The sequence below is a fragment of the Myxocyprinus asiaticus genome, chromosome 40 (assembly GCF_019703515.2).
Source record: "Myxocyprinus asiaticus isolate MX2 ecotype Aquarium Trade chromosome 40, UBuf_Myxa_2, whole genome shotgun sequence".
NCBI lineage: Eukaryota > Metazoa > Chordata > Actinopteri > Cypriniformes > Catostomidae > Myxocyprinus > Myxocyprinus asiaticus.
This window is the reverse complement of record NC_059383.1, coordinates 36,545,705-36,562,052: the sequence shown is the minus strand read 5'-3', so window position 1 is coordinate 36,562,052 and position 16,348 is coordinate 36,545,705. Positions and strand designations below refer to the sequence as shown.

At 40.6% G+C, this 16,348-nt stretch overlaps 2 protein-coding genes across 6 annotated transcripts in view; one reads left to right on the top strand and one right to left on the bottom strand.

Annotated features, from left to right (window-relative positions):
- Nucleotides 1–1,615: 1,615 nt before the first annotated feature.
- On the top strand, nt 1,616–8,098 carry LOC127430544 (cyclin-G2-like). Its single transcript, XM_051680361.1, has 8 exons — nt 1,616–1,769; nt 2,507–2,647; nt 3,512–3,649; nt 3,734–3,984; nt 4,724–4,802; nt 4,902–5,000; nt 5,382–5,584; nt 7,044–8,098. Exons 2-8 carry the CDS (start codon nt 2,543–2,545, stop codon nt 7,159–7,161), a joined length of 993 nt encoding a protein of 330 aa, XP_051536321.1. The 5' UTR covers nt 1,616–1,769; nt 2,507–2,542; the 3' UTR covers nt 7,162–8,098.
- Nucleotides 5,461–16,348, bottom strand: part of LOC127430542 (TATA box-binding protein-associated factor RNA polymerase I subunit C-like) — a 32,053-nt gene continuing 21,165 nt past the window's right edge. The window contains exons 12-15 of one of the 5 annotated variants that reach the window (XM_051680356.1): nt 13,306–13,483; nt 10,884–11,021; nt 9,247–10,645; nt 5,461–5,598 (exon numbers count right to left, since the gene is read on the bottom strand). In XM_051680356.1, coding sequence (XP_051536316.1) covers nt 9,279–10,645; nt 10,884–11,021; nt 13,306–13,483 — 1,683 coding nt within the window. In that variant the 3' untranslated portion in view covers nt 5,461–5,598; nt 9,247–9,278. Of the gene's footprint in view, nt 5,599–7,222; nt 7,355–9,152; nt 10,646–10,883; nt 11,022–13,305; nt 13,484–16,348 lie in introns of those variants that run through there. The other 4 variants (XR_007895456.1, XM_051680355.1, XR_007895457.1 and 1 more) reach the window with 4 other exon arrangements.

Here is a 16,348-nt window from a genome sequence, read left to right as displayed (position 1 = left end):
CAAGACCTCAGAAAAAAATGTTGTGGACCTCCACATGTCTGGTTCATCCTTGGGAGCAATTTCCAAATGCCTGAAAGAACCACGTTCATCTGTTCAAACAACAGTATGCAAGTATAAACACCATGGGACCATGCAGCCTCAGGAATGAGACACATTCTGACTCCTAGAGATGAACGTAGTTCGATGAGAAAAGTGCAAATAAATCCCAGAACAACAGCAAAGGACCTTGTGAAGATGCTGGAGGAAACAGGTAGACAAGTATCTATATCCACAGTAAAACGAGTCCTATATCAACATAACCTGAAAGTCTGCTCAGCAAGGAAGATGCCACTGCTCCAAAACCGCCATAAAGCCAGACTACAGTTTGCAAGTGCACATGGGGACAAAGATCATACTTTCTGGAGAAATGTCCTCTGGTCTGATGAAACAAAAATTGAGCTGTTTGGCCATAATGGCCATCGTTATGTTTGGAGGAAAAAGGAGAGGCTTGCAAGCCGAAGAACACCATCCCAACCGTGAAGCATGGGGGTGGGCAGCATCATGTTGTGGGGGTACTGTGCTGCAGGAGGGACTGGTGCACTTCACAAAATAGATGGCATCATGAGGAAGGAAAATTATGTGGACCTATTGAAGCAACATCTCAAGACGTCATCCAGGAAGTTAAAGCTTGGTCGCAAATGGGTCTTCCAAATGGACAATGACCCCAAGCATACCTCAAATGTTGTGGCAAAATGGCTTAAGGACAACAAAGTCAAGGTATTGGAGTGGCCATCACAAAGCCATGATCTCAATCTGATAGAAAATTTATGGGCAGAACTGAAAAAGCATGTGCGAGCAAGGAGGCCTACAAACCTGACTCAGTTACACCTGCTCTGTCTGGAGGAATGGGCCAAAAAGCTTGTGGAAGGATACCCAAAACATTTGACCCAAGTTAAACTATTTAAAGGCAATGCTACCAAATACTAACAAAGTGTGTGTAAACTTCTGACCCACTGGGAATGTGATGAAAGAAATAAAAGCTGAAATAAATAATTCTCTCTATTATTATTCTGACATTTTACATTCTTAAAAATAGTGATCCTAAATGACCTAAGACAGGGAATATTTTCTACAATTAAATGTCAGGAATAATGAAAAACTGAGTTTAAATGTATTTGGCTAAGGTCAACTGCAGGTGTATTTCTCATATATTATAGCATTATGCTAATATTAATTTACTCACTGCTCATTTTATAAATATTAATTATGTTAACAAAGGGAGGTGGGGTACACGTGAATTCGTGTGAGGAATGTGTTTATTTTTTACTACATTTTTAACCCCTGGCAACCCTGTCAAAACATGACCCAGTAACAGCCACTCAGAGTACAAGAGAAACTGGAACTAAAAGAGCCAATCGTTGACGACTACATTTTAAGCAGTAGCCAATGAGATTTGTAGATTTTCGGCGGACTATTTGAACGCTTCATCTTCGTGCGATTCTATTGGTCCGTTAGCTTGTCAATCTCGTAGACACCCAAAGCTTCTTAGAACATAAAATAACAGAAACGGATATTGAATATTGATAAACTTATATAAAAAACACTCAACTGAACTTAAATGATAAAAGTAAGCGTTCTAAAACACACATATACATACGCACAGAGTGACTTACGTCACAGATCCAGTGGGCGGGGCCATCTTCAACATCAACAAAAGGAAAGAGAAGCAGAGAAAACAGACGAAAGACATTCGGATACCTATAACAAAATATGCACTTTTAACATCAATGGTAATTCATCTTTATTTATCGTTGCTTAACATATGTCTCTCCCTTTTTAAATACATGTCTAGAATTGTCGCTTTTTAAATGTCCTGGTTGGTTGTATTTCATACTAAAAATGGGCTTGTTCTTTGGTTATGCTAGAGCTAGCTGAGTGATTTAAATTTCTTTGTTATTGTTTTAACAATTTGTGACAATGGATGGATGTTCTCTGTGTCTCATTAAGGAAAAGTACATGTTTATTGAGCTGGAATGCCCGTATTCCTTGTTTGTTGATCGTCTCTGATGTTACCAAGCCAGTATATGTATGTGTGTGTATATATATATATATATATATATATATATATATATATATATATATATATATAGGTTATTTTATCTAACTAGTCTATTATATAAATCCCTAACATTGAACACGGCCTGAATTATTATATGTAATTTTACGTATTTTAAATGTTAAAAAAATAAACCGTACAGTAGTGTAAATATTTAAACCCCTCCCAATCTGGTAGAGGTGTTTTTCCAGTCGAAGGATCCGATTACATTCACTTTCATTCCGGTTATTAACCAATTTGTTTGCAATCAAAGCATTTAAATTTAACATATGTGGCCATCTCTGTCGGAATAAGTCGGATTTGTTTGTTTGGACCAGTGAAACCTGACACCGAGGCTCAGCTGGGCAAAACCTTGACCCACCACCCTGGGTGAACTGAATCTACTAACATTATTTTTTATGATTATTAAAGGTGTTGTTGGAAAACAAACTCAGATAAAGAGAAAACATGGAAGCCTTCAAACTGATGAAGGAGCTGAAGACAAATTTGGAGCAGGAGGTTTATTATCTGCCGAAAGAAACTGGACTCAGTTTGATCGAATCCACCCAAGAGGTACAATTCCTATGGAAACATACAGACATTTATTTTAAAACAAAAATATGTACATAAACATTATTTCTGTGCATTGAAGGCTAAATAGTTGTCAAAACTAAAAAATACTTTTTAATATACTATATATTTCTTACATCATACTTAAAGGAATAGTTCATCATTTACTCACTCCCATGCCATACCAGATGTGTATGACTTTCTTCTGCAGAACACAAATGAAGATTTTTAGAAAAATATCTCAGCTCGGTCACTTCATACATGCAAAGTGAATGGTGATCAAAACTTTGAAGCACCAAAAAGCACATAAAAAGAGCATACAAATAACCCTAAGACACTAGTGGTATAATCAATGTGTTCTGAAGCGATCTAATCGGTTTTGGGATAAGAACAGACCAAAATATAATTTATTTTTTACCAAACACCTTGCCATTGCAGTCTCTAGGCACGATCGTGATTTCAGTGTAATCTTAAAATCATGATTGCCAACGAAACTTGCGATGATGTCAAGATTTGTAGTGTAAAAGGAGTTATGTTTTTGTCTGTTCTCGATTGGATTGTTTCAGAAGACATGGAATTATCCACTGGAGTTTTATGGATTATTTTTATACTGCCTTTGTGCTTTTTTGGGCTTGAAAGCTTTGGTCACCATTTACTTGCAATGAATGGACCTACAGAGCTGAGATATTCTTCTACAAATTGAGGAAAGCCACACACATCTTGGATGGCATGAGGGTGTATAAATGAGATCATTTTCATTTCTGGGTGAACTGTCTTATTTTTGTAAGGCCCAACCGATAACAAAAACTCTGACTGGCTTTATGGCATGTTGTTTCATTTTTAAATGTTATATTCTTTTTCCCACAGAAGGGTAATGGAGTTTCAGCCAAATGTCGAGATGCTCGAGTTGAGGATCTCTGGAGCTTGACCAGTTTCTTTGGTTACAGCACTCAGACCTTTGTACTGGCTGTTAACCTGCTGGACAGATTTCTAGCCATGATGAAGGTAAAAAGTTAACCTTTACAAAGCAATCTATTATCATAATCTGAATAATATGTATTAAAATGATATTTTGGATCCAATTTAAAGGTTCAACCAAAGTATTTGGCCTGCATCAGCATTGGATGCCTTCACATAGCCGCCCGAGTGACCGAGGAAGAGTGCAAAGTTTCGTCCAGTCATGAGCTCATTCGCATCAGTCAGTGCAAATTCACCGTCTCAGACCTCAGCCGAATGGAGAAGATCATTTCAGAGAAACTCAACTTCCAGTTCAAAGCCGTCACAGCCTTAACCTTCCTGCATTTATACCACGCCATCGCACTTTCGCACACATCCAACAGGTGAGGAGCCAGACAGCAAATCGGTGGATCAAACTTCAAACTCAAAGCCAGATAAACTTTCTTAATGTGTGTGGTCTGGTTTTAACATTTTAAACTGTGGCTTAAGGAGGTTGATAAAGCTGGCAACTGTACTTTAAGTATTTTGCTGTATATGGGTCAGAGTACTGTGATAGTCCGATTGTCTTCTGACTTGACGTTACTGCAGATGCCACAGCAACAGCTGATAAATGACCAACAGTGCAGCTTAACAATATAACTACCTATATCACCACTTCTACCACACAAACTCAATTTATTACACATATCATCCTGTTTTGTTTTTTGTTTCTCCCAATTTGGAATGCCCAATTCCCAATGTGCTTTTAAGTCCTCGTGGTCGCATAGCGATTCGCCTCAGTCCAGGTGGCGGAGGTCGAATCCCAGTTGCCTCGTCTGAGACCGTCATCTTTTCACGTGGCTTGTTGATCATGTTGCCATGGAGGCATAGCACGTGTGGAGGCTTCACGCCCCACCGAGAACGAACCACAGTATAGCGATCACGAGGAGGTTACCCCATGCAACTCTACCCTCCCTAGCAACCGGGCCAATTTGGTTGCTTAGGAAACCTGGCTGGAGTCACTCAGCACGCCCTGGGATTCAAACTAGCGAACTCCAGGGGTGGTAGCCAGCGTATTTACCACTGAGCTACCCAGGCCCCCCCATATCATCCTGTTTAAGAAGAAATTTCTCTCTGTTTCAGGAAAAACATCTTGAATCTTGACAAACTGGAAGCCCAGCTCAAAGCCTGCCTATGCAGAATTGTTTTCTCCAAAGCAAAAGTAAGAATTAAATCAATGCAAATAGACACATGGGCATTACAAGTAAGTTCTGTTTAAGTTTAAATTCTAATTATTTTATGTTTGTTTCTATTTATTTAGCCTTCGGTGCTAGCCTTGTCTCTTTTGATGCTTGAGATCGAAGCCTTACAGTTGGCGGACCTGTCAGAGATCGCCCACCGCATACAAACACATTTAAAGGTAAATATTGAAAAGTAAACCATATTTTGTAAATAAGGTATAACCTTTCCAAAAATGATTGGAAAAAATTGTTAATGCAACAGAGTGCTCTGTTTAGTTTAAAGCCATAGTCGTAAGACTACAACTAGTTTAATCAAACCGAAAAGTTACAGCAAACACTAAAAAAATAGACATTTTTCCCAAATACAAAACATGTTTAGTTTTGATAACACTCAAATATCCAACCATGGTGTAGGAAAAATACACATCCCTTGACCTGTCGCCAGCAGACTACTGGTTTACACCTGTCACGTCGGTCCTGTCTGCAATGATTCTGGCTCTGTGCCCCTGGCTTTATGTAAGCTGGTGTCTGATACAACGGTGTCTGTTTGCTCTATGCAGATCTCGAAGGCTGACCTGGCGCACTGGCGAGGCCTGGTAGACCAGTGCATGCAGGAGTATTCCTCTCCAGAATGTTCCAAACCTGACCACAGGAAACTGGTCTGGAAAGTCTCGCGGAGAACAGCACAAAACCTGCACAACAGCTACTGTAGCATCCCAGAGCTGCCCACCATTCCAGAGGGCGGCTGGGACGAGAGCGAAAGGTAAGGAGCGCACCCTGCGAGAAGATATGGGCATTCATGTCACAATCGTATTAAACATAAAACAACAAGCAATTCAAATAAGCAAAAGAATTCAGCATATGAAAACTATTGATAGACCAATATATTTGCTAGACCAATTAATTCAAGTACGATATTTAGCTATTTTTGAGATTATTAGCATCAGACGATAACGGTGTTCACTTGGGCGATTCACAGAAATGTCAGTTCCAAAATATACAGACAGCCATGTCAATAGAAATTAGCGATACACAATTAATTGAATGAATATTCAAGATTACAATTACAGCTGCTACAATTAATCGTGAAGTGTTAATTTTAGCGGTCCATGTAGGTCTATTCTAATTTTGTCCGAATTTACCATGTAATTTTGAATGTATGTTTTTGCAGCGGAAAAGCATTGGAACCAGTCAGACATGTCCGTTGCAAGTTTCTGCATATAAATGATTAAAATTTGAATAACAGCGATGTTTCAATTGTGAAGTCCTCCCAAAATAACAATTTTAATGTAAATTGTATTTGGTGAAATTAATCGCAATGATAATATAAAGGGAAATAATCAACAATTTTGATGTCATAATCATGCAGCCCTAATACATAAACTACTTTTTAATATAAATTTTTGGTGAATTTTGAAGAAATAAATTCAATTTCAGAATTGGTGTGTTTAATTAAATTGTACTATAAATATCTTTTGAAATATCTGAAAAACCCGAATTGGTCAACCACTTATAAAAACTTTAAATTTAGAGACAAAAGAATCTTAAGTATCAGAGTCATAGCAACAAATTATGGTATTATTGAAACAGGTAGGGTAGGATTCTTCAACAGGCAGATAAACATCAACGAAACTTGGGAAAAATGTAGCTGTTTAGGGAGATCTCATGTGCGCAATTTTCCATCACAACTTCTGGTTTCAGTTCTATCTGGTATTGCCCAGGCGCAGTTTTCCCCATTACATGACATTACTTAACCCTGATATTTCACTTACACCTACGTCACAACCTGGGCCCGTCTAGTCAGCACAGGCTGAAGTTCTTTCTGTAAGTTCCACCCAACATCTCGCTATCATATTTCCTAATGGTGTTACATGATAACCACGAATGGTTTGTCATGTCTTAGCAACCAGGGTTTACATAGCTGTTACTCGCCAAGGGTAATAAGTCACCTAGTTACAAGTCATTCCTTAGGCTTACCATCCCAGCTGATTACAGCGACAGAACTTGCCACTCATGCTTGGCTAATAGAAAAAATATGTATACACACCAAACTAGGTGCAGCAATGGAATGCAGGTAGAGAATGTCTATTTACAAACTGACACAGTGGGTCACGGGCTGAGTAGTATCACCTGTGAGTAAGGGAAAGGTGTGTGAGGTGGGGCTAGAAAGACAATGTACCAAATATCCGAGATTGCATCTGACTGTTTTTCCATTACAACAGTGAGGATTCGAGCGAGGACCTGAGCTCTGGAGAAGAAAGTTTGAGCAGCTCGTTGGGCAGCGATGCCGAGGGACCCTACTTCCCCTCTAACTTCCGGGCCCGGGTCCACAGACAATAATACCTCTGAAACCACTTGCCAAGGAGCACAACCACCAATGGAGATGTGGCGTTTCCACATTCTAAAGGGGAGTAACCATAGCAACTGCGGAAGCTTCAGAATGTTGGCTTCCTTGATCTTCCATTATGATGTCATTATAGTCCTCTCCTGGCTGAAAACCTCCTCGAAGTTCTACAGCAAGGTGCCATTGTGCCTGGGTTCAACGAAACAACGAGTCCAAAATATCAGAATTGTATTTTAAACTTCCTAACCCTTTTACGGCTTTACAGAAAGCCAGTTCACATACTGTATACATTTCTCTTAATTACTCGTGTTAAGCTAAAGTGATTTCAGATTCAGCAGTGCACAACACTGGCAGCTAAATTCATAGACGGAAAACACACTTTGTAGCCGTAGTATTTGTAGTAGTTGGTGCATGTTCGGATTTGTCGACATTCCAGGCCACTCAAAAGAACATATTCAAGGTACACTAAACTGTTGAAGAACAACTTAGGACTTGTACTTTGGTGCTTTGCACAGTTTTGTGAAATGATTGTTAAAGTGTGACAACGGAAAGCTACGTGCCTGGAGAACTGCCGCTCTCTGAGGTCATAAAGATTCAGGGATTTACTGTGGTGTGCTTGTTGTTCACAGACAAGCGGGTGTTCATTTGTGTGTGTATGTGTGGTGATGTTCTCGTTGACCTACTTGCCAACTGAGTAGATTCACATTAGCCAATGAATGTGTATGAAGACATTTACTGTATGTTGAAAATGTGCGTGTTGCACAAAAAAAGCCTAAAAAACCTTATAAAATGTAAAAATGTTGATATAAAAAGTGTATATTTGTATAATGTAAAAAAAAAAAAAATGCATATACTCTACGTATAGCATCTTGTAGATATAAAGTTATTTATAATTTTTTTGTCATGGTAATAAAAAAGCTATTTTGAAATTCACTTAATGTCTCTGTTTTGCTATATAAGAACTTTTAAATAGTTGCTTGGTTAAGTTTACACATTTCAGCCTCATCTAATTGGTTCTGTTACTGAGTGCAACAACTATTCACACAGAAAATGGACTTACAACAGACCACAGATGTTGTAAATTGGCGCACTGCCACGAGGCGTTTCACACAGCAAAAACAAGACTAAAAGACAATGACTTCACACTGACTGATTTTCAGGGCAGTGGAAATGGTTTACTCTACTCAAATCCTATTAAAAACGTCAAGTTATAGTGCATTATCAGCTGATTTAAACTTACAAACAACCAGTTCATGATGCAATTCTGGCTCACATGACATACTAGTCACATTTTCACAAAAAGGGGAATTCTGCATTCTGAGAAGCTAAGAAAAACATGTAACATTACTGTTCCCTTTGAGGAACAGGTGGGCAAGATGCCAATAAAATACCACAATATAATAGCAGTAATGTTCAGCACAATACACTACACTAGACATATTGTGATAAATCTCTAAATATACAAACACTAGAGCTTCACAGTGCATTCCACACAACAACTGGCACTACTCTTGGATATATTTAGAAAGATGAAGCAACTGAAAAAGTGAGACGGCGTCCTCAAGTTACGCTGTGATAAAATGCATCTATTTTACTCTATAGCTATTTTATTAGTTATGTAACCTCGTCCACTGGTAGCACTAGGGTTGGGAATAATTTATAATTTGGTAGCAGGCTGTTGAGGGCAGAAAATCGAAAGAATTGCAATTCTTTTTTCCAAATATTTTTTACTTAAAGTATATCAAAAATAAAAAAAACATTAAGGATCCAGAATTGTTTAGGAATCAGAACCAGAAATGTAACTTTCCTTACCAATCTCATCCCTAGCTAGCACACAGTGCCACACTAAAACACAGGGACAGAAACAAAGCAAAAGACCCCAGACTGGTATGCCCTGATCGGACCAAACAGTGAACATTTGTTACCCATTACAAATACACACAAACATTTACGCAATTCCCTCTTACATGCGTGCACATACACTCACTATAGAAACATTGGCTCAAGTTCCTCCTTCCAACACAACCCGCCTCTGTACAGTGTCCCAACATTCGACACCACACAAAAAGTAGGTCACTTGCCTTGCCAGCATTCCTTGTTTGGGTGCTGGTTTTTAAAAGCCCATACGGGACTTTTTCTTTGGTTGGGGGGCCTGTGCGGAGCCTCTGACTTGAGAAATTCTCCGAGATGATAAGGAGAGCTGGGAAGCTGTAGGTACCTGGGAGAAAGAAAATCCACCCTCCTGTTCGGCGTGCTCTTGAGTAGGCTCTTGGGAACCAAATAAAGAATTAAGATAATCCTCATTGTGCAGTTTTGATTGGCTCTTTGGTCTCTGTGTCAAGGTGGCCGATGCAGGACAAAGACCAACGTCCAAAGAACTAGAGCTGCCTAGGGTTGGTTGTTTTGATGAAGAGTCTTGTTCAGGCCCAGATCTTCTCCAAGGACTTCTTGAGGCAGATTCGACCGGTTCTTGCTCAAGGGTCTGATCTTTGAGAAACTGTCTCATAATAACGGGGCTCTTTCTGTGCATCTCAGTTTCCAATGTACCATCTATCACTTCCATTGCTTGCGAGTTCCCCAACGATTCTCCATCCGAATCGAAACCCTGACTAGGTGCAGATGAGTATCCAGAGAGATCATCCTGGTAGCTAACCGATGAGGTAAAGCTTCCAGAAAGCGAGGTGCGACTCCAAGCTCTGGCTTTTTTTTCTCTTCTACGCTTTCTACGAAGAGCCTCCATTTTCTTCTCCCGATTCAGTCCCAGTTTCTCCTCCCACCAGCTCTTCCACTCGCCATCCCACGATGCTGTCAACCGTTGGCTCAGATCATCTGGCCACTCATTGGGATCTACAGGGTAAGGAACAGGGGTCACATTCAGGAGAGGCAGGTGCGTGGCCCCGTGAAGGAGCAACTGCTTTTTCTTCATGACCTCTTGAAGGTCTCTCCTTAAACTCTGCGGGCGATCTTTATTTAGTTTATCTGTCTTGGTCATTTTCAATTTTATTAAACCTCTGGTTTTGATTTGATGATGATGGAGGTGTCGTTTTTTGCCTGCAACCTTTGTAAAAATTGGCTTAAGCCACTTGTTCCAAGCAACCTGAAGATCATGATCTTTCCTTTGGATGGGTTGTCTTTTGGAGCAGGTACCATTGGGTTCCTTGCTAATGTCTTCATTTGTATCAGAAGCAGGTGAGTGACCATTTTCAACATTGTCTATTACTTCCAGTTGACTAAGCGCTCTTTGGCGTATCTCACTCTCAGAGTAACCCTGGTTGTCATTGTCTGTGTTGGACTGCAAGTTCTCACTCAATCCAGGTTCTTTTGTATGTTCTACACTGACAGAGGATGAAGCTGGTTCTGGGAGGTTGTTGTTAGTAGTGGTTTCATCTGTGTGTAGTTTCAGTGTTTGGAAAAAGAGGTCTCCAGTCTCAGTGAGCTGGAAAACAGATAGGTAGTCCTTATTCTGTACAGCTGTGAGACCTGCAGAAGAACAAGAAAGACCACATGTAAGTCCAGTAGTCTGGTAGTTATGGAACTATATAATATTGCTATATTCACCTGCAATAAGCACTTGCATTAGTTGCAATTTATTATGGTGGACTGGACTCTTATCCATTCAATTCACTGTTAGCAACTACTTGAATAATCAAAATTGAAATCAATTCAGATGGATTTGAATGCTGTATTAAATCAGGTCTGAGGTGCAAAGTTCCCCGACCTGCAGCAGGTACGTTCAGTCTCTCCTCAGCAAGGTGTCTCTTGTGGGGTAGCAGAAGATTTAGGTGACTCAGACTCTCTCTAGGACTAAAGAGCTTCTGAATGGGACCACGAGCCTGACAGGCACGCATCCTCCCACCTGTGTGACATCAGATTAGCAAGAGGTCATGAAGTAGCAAGTAATGCTTTAGCAGAGGCTTTTCTAAGGCAAAATAGGGGCTATCCATAAGGAACATGGTATCATCTGTGCCAAAAAAAATAAAATTCTTGTAGGTCTATGTGCATAGTGTAAAATAGATGCAACCCCCTTTTTTCAGGTCACAGTGTATTAAACCATTTCATAATGAATATTGCTGGGGCAACAATGTGTTTGAAAAGAAACAACGGAAGGTTGTTTTTATTACAATATTTACAAAAGGTGGTGAGGGACCTTTTACCCCACACTTGTGGCAAAAGGCCCCCAGGAGGGCAATATTGATATAGGACTATCAACAGGTCTGAAAAACTAAATTCAAATTGTTACCTTGAATACTACCATAATTCAAATTAAATTGTATTTTTAGTCACCAGATTTTTTAATTAACTTTGTTGCACTGTTATATTATTGCAAAGAACATTCCTGGCTGTAACAAAAAGTGCATTGATCCATTTTAAACTAGTGCATAAAATAAATTCAAGATTTAGCTGGTTTATATTCTCAAATGTTAAGTAAAAAGTAAAATGAAGGGGAAAAAAATGCTACAGTTCTGTTAACATGTTGCACTGGTGCCACAGGACTACCCCCGACTCAAGCTTCATAAAAATCGGCGATACCACAGTATTTTTCATTCATTAGTTGTATGTGCAGTGATAATATTCTCAGATAGTGGTGGTAATCACAAAATTGATCTAATACTTCCGAGAAGCTAAGATGCTTTTAAGATAATGCTTATTATAATACTTCAGAAAAAATACATTTCCTGTTCACTTCAAAATCACATTTGGCATGTCATAACATTTAAAGTATTCTATAAACGAATGAATCTCCATTGTGATTGAATCAATGTTGGCTTTAGCCCAAGCAACAACGGTTAGGGTTAGACTGTTTTTAAATGCAAGGATGCATCCTGTGTGAACACCCCTTATAGTAGTGAATGAAAGTTTAAAGTTACATTTATATAGCGCTTTTCTGACACTACTCAAAGCGCTTTACACAGTGAACAGGGAATTCTCCTCAACCACCACCAGTGTGCAGGATCCACCTGGATGATGCGACAGCGGCCATAGTGCGCCAGTACGCTCACCACACACCAGCTATTGGTGGAGAGGAGAGAGTGGAGTGATAGAGCCAATTAATGGATGGGGATTATTAAGAAGCCATGATTGATAAGAGCCAATGGGGGGAATTTGGCCAGGACACCGGGGTTACACCCCCTACACTTTATGAGAAGTGCCCTGGTATTTTGAATGACCACAGAGAGTCAGGACCTCAGTTTAATGTCTCATCCGAAGGACGGTGCCTTTTTACAGGCTGTGTCTCGTTTCGAAGGCTGCGTGCTAGGTAGGACACGTCCTTTGAAGGCTGCAGTATACTGAGCGTCCTCCTTTAAACAAGCCTCATTTAAACGAGACGGCCTTCGTAGGACAAACGGAAACGGAACATGGTTGCTATGACAGCACGGCACTCTTTAACAAACGCAAGCACTTTGAGTGAGAAGGAAACAAAGTCCCTTTATAAGGGAATGTATGAGGTAAAGTTTTGGAGAGTTATAATGATGTAAAGAGAAAAGAAAATAGATTTTACAGGTGTACTTTTAGTCTAATACTTTATTTTAATTATATATTAATATAATTATACATATTATATACTCTGCACCCATCTACTGAGGTACTTCAACTTGGGAATTAACATTATTTGCGTTTGAACATCATATTTACGGGCAAATTGGCGTCAATTTTTTTTTTTTTAGACATTTCCGTTGAAGCAAAGAAATGTGGCTTGTGAGTGCCCACAAAGGATACACCTCATGCATCCTCCGAATTCCCGTGAAGGAAGGTCATATTCGAAGGCTGCATTTGAAGTGTCCTACTTGCTTTTCTGAAACGAGACAGCATCGATGACGTATGCGGCCGACAAATGCGATCTCCGGAGGATGCAGCCTTCCAAACAAGACACAGCCAATGTATAGTGTCCCCATCACTATACTGGGGCATGAGGACCTACACAGTCCACAAGGTGAGCACCCCCCGCTGGACTCCCTAATACCTCTTCCAGCAGCAACCTTAGTTTTCTCAAGAGGTCTCACATGGAGTTATAGATGCAATTCATCTTAAGAAGTTTGGGATTAAGTACGTTTTTTTTTTTTAGTTTAAACAAAAGGTAAAAAAAAAAACCCACATTAACCTAACAAATATGAAAGCCCCTGATACACCAAACACCTCACCTGTGTACTGCAGTAACATGATGTCCTGTGACCTCTGAGAACCAAGAAGCACTTTGCAGTTTTTGCTTTGGGACAGTGCCGGCAGACTGCAGGCAAACACTGGCTCTGATTCCATCATATGATCCCATTTCAGCACGGGCACACAAGGAACGCGCTCGTCCATGATGTAAGCAGACCACTGCACACAAGGAAACAGGAAGTGCTTTATTTCACCTACAAAAATACTGTGACCCTACCATGGTACAGTAACAGTATCAGATACAAGGTTACTGAATGATCACCATATTCTAGTGGTCGACCGAAATGGGTTTTTTTTAATGGCCGATACAGATGCTGATATTCCAGAGAGCAGGCTGGCTGATATATCACACAGTTTAGTATAATAAATAACACATCAAATTGCTAAAAATGAATAAACTCTTTAGCAATATATTTACAATTAAATTTGAACAAAAAACTAACTTTATAAAAAAATAATCTTAAAAAATAAGATTGTGTTTTAAATGGTAGATTCAGTGTCAGTTTCTTCTGTTTAGTCATCCAATTTTAGTAGTTTATTTGTACAAGACCAAATCAAACCAATTGTACATCCAGTACACAGTGAATATGACATTTACTCATAGCACACGTGAATCGTTTTTACTTTGTAGTTGCTCTCACGCGCTCGTGCGGATACAGCAAGCAGCAATACGTTTACACGACCCAGATTGCCTACTTGGATTGTCACGGACTGACCGTCATGTAACATTTGTAAATCAGAGGAACTGAGTTTTGATCCTGGCTGACAGACGCTTTAGAGGAAGATATTAGATGAGCGCGCGACAGGAAGAAAACGCTGGATTTTTGCGAGGCTCGTGAATTACATCTGTTTAAATGAGATATCCGTATATTCGCAGACGGTATATGATATTAGTTATATTGATATTTGCTTTTTTATTATTAGACAAAACAATTAAAAGCTAAAGGGAACTGTTGAGGAGAGAGAGGGAGAGTGAAATACGCAAGCACTTTAACATTATGAGCTCCAGCGTGTCTGTCGTGGCTCTGATACGCAGACCATTTAAATGAGATGTTGCACGGCAGTTTATAATTATAGTAACACGATGGCACATAAAACAAGTGGTAAAGACGCTGGCTACCACCCCTGGAGTTCGCTAGTTCGAATCCCAGGGCGTGCTGAGTGACTCCAGCCAGGTCTCCTAAGCAACCAAATTGGAACGGTTGCTAGGGAAGGTAGAGTCACATGGGGTAACCTCATCGTGATCGCTATAATGTGGTTCGTTCTCGGTGGGGCACGTGGTGAGTTGAGTGTGGTTGCCTATGTCTCCGTGGCAGCGCACTTATCCAGCCACGTGATGAGATGCATAGGTTGATGATCTCAAACGCGGAGGCAACTGGGATTCATCCTCCGCCACCCAGACTGACGCGAATCACTACGTGACCACGAGGACTTAAAAGCACATTGGGAATTGGGCATTCCAAATTGGGTGAAAAAATAAATTTCAGAATATCGGCCGATATATCGTTGACCACTACCATATTCATGTGTTCATGTTGCCAGAGGGTACTTCAAGGAATACCATGGTACTTTGTATAAAAAAATACAAAAAAAATTAAAAAAAGTATGATCATTGTACCTTGTCTAAAAACATGGAATTATCATGGTACCTTGTAAAAAGACATGGTCTTTTCATTGGAACTTGACTAAAAGTATAGTAATACCAATGCCAATAGAAGTCTGCAACCTGACCCGGGCCTGACGGGACCAGAGAACCTGACAGGTTTTGGGCCGGATTCGGGTCAGTTTTTAAAGTATGACTTCGGGTTTGTAACGAATGAAAATTTAAACAGGCCTACCGAACTTTTCGCGCACACACTCCCACTCATAGACGCGCGAACGGACGTGATTTTGCACGCGTCTGTTCTGTTTTCCCCTTGCTTTCCATGCTGGACGAATGTCTTTGACTGTTGCACCATGTCTCGCGCAGGACCGGAACTTTTTAAACACCGTGTCAAGTTAAAAAGAACTTAAAATTGCCAAAAACGCTTGTCAAGACACCTGCGCTCAGTTTCATTCTTTGTACTGCATCTACATTTTGTTTTTAGAGCAAGAGTCAAAGATTCAACATTCTGAACAAGTTCAGGCTGCACAGAGGGGACTGTTGCATTGTTTCATATTATTCCAGATTGTTCTGCACCAAGTGAAGTTTCAGCACATAAATGGTAAGGCAATGCTTTTTTCCCCCTTCTGCTCTAGTGTACTGAGGGGCTGCCATGCCTTGTTAAAATTGTATGTTTACAGTTTCAATATTGTTACAAATGGGGGCCTGGGTAGCTCAGCAAGTATTGACGCTGACTACCACCCCTGGAGTCGTGAGTTCGAATCCAGGGCGTGCTGAGTAACTCCAGCCAGGTCTCCTAAGCATCCAAATTGACCCGGTTGCTAGGGAGGGTAGAGTCACATGGGTTAACCTCCTCGTGGTCGCTTTAATGTGTGGTTCTCGCTCTCAGTGGGGCGTGTGGTGAGTGGATGCCGCAGAGAATAGCGTGAAGCCTCCACACGCGCTAGGTCTCCGCAGTAACGCTCAACAAGCCACGTGATAAGACGCGCAGATTGATAGGCTCAGACTAGGAGGCAACTGAGATTCCTCTTCTGCCACCCAGATTGAAGCGAGTCACTACGCCACCACGAGGATTTAGAGGTCCCAGACATGCTCAATGGGATTGAGATCCGGGCTCTTCGCTGGCCATGGCAGAACACTGACATTCCTGTCTTGCAGGAAATCACGCACAGAACGAGCAGTATGGCTGGAAGCATTGTCATGCTGGAGGGTCATGTCAGGATGACCCTGCAGGAAGGGTACCACATGAGGGAGGAGGATGTCTTCCCTATAACGTACAGCATTGAGATTGCCTGCAGTGACAAGCTCAGTCCGATGATGCTGTGACACACCGCCCCAGACCATGACGGACCCTCCACCTCCAAATTGATCCCGCTCCAGAGTACAGGCCTCGGTGTAATGCTCATTCCTTCGACGATAAA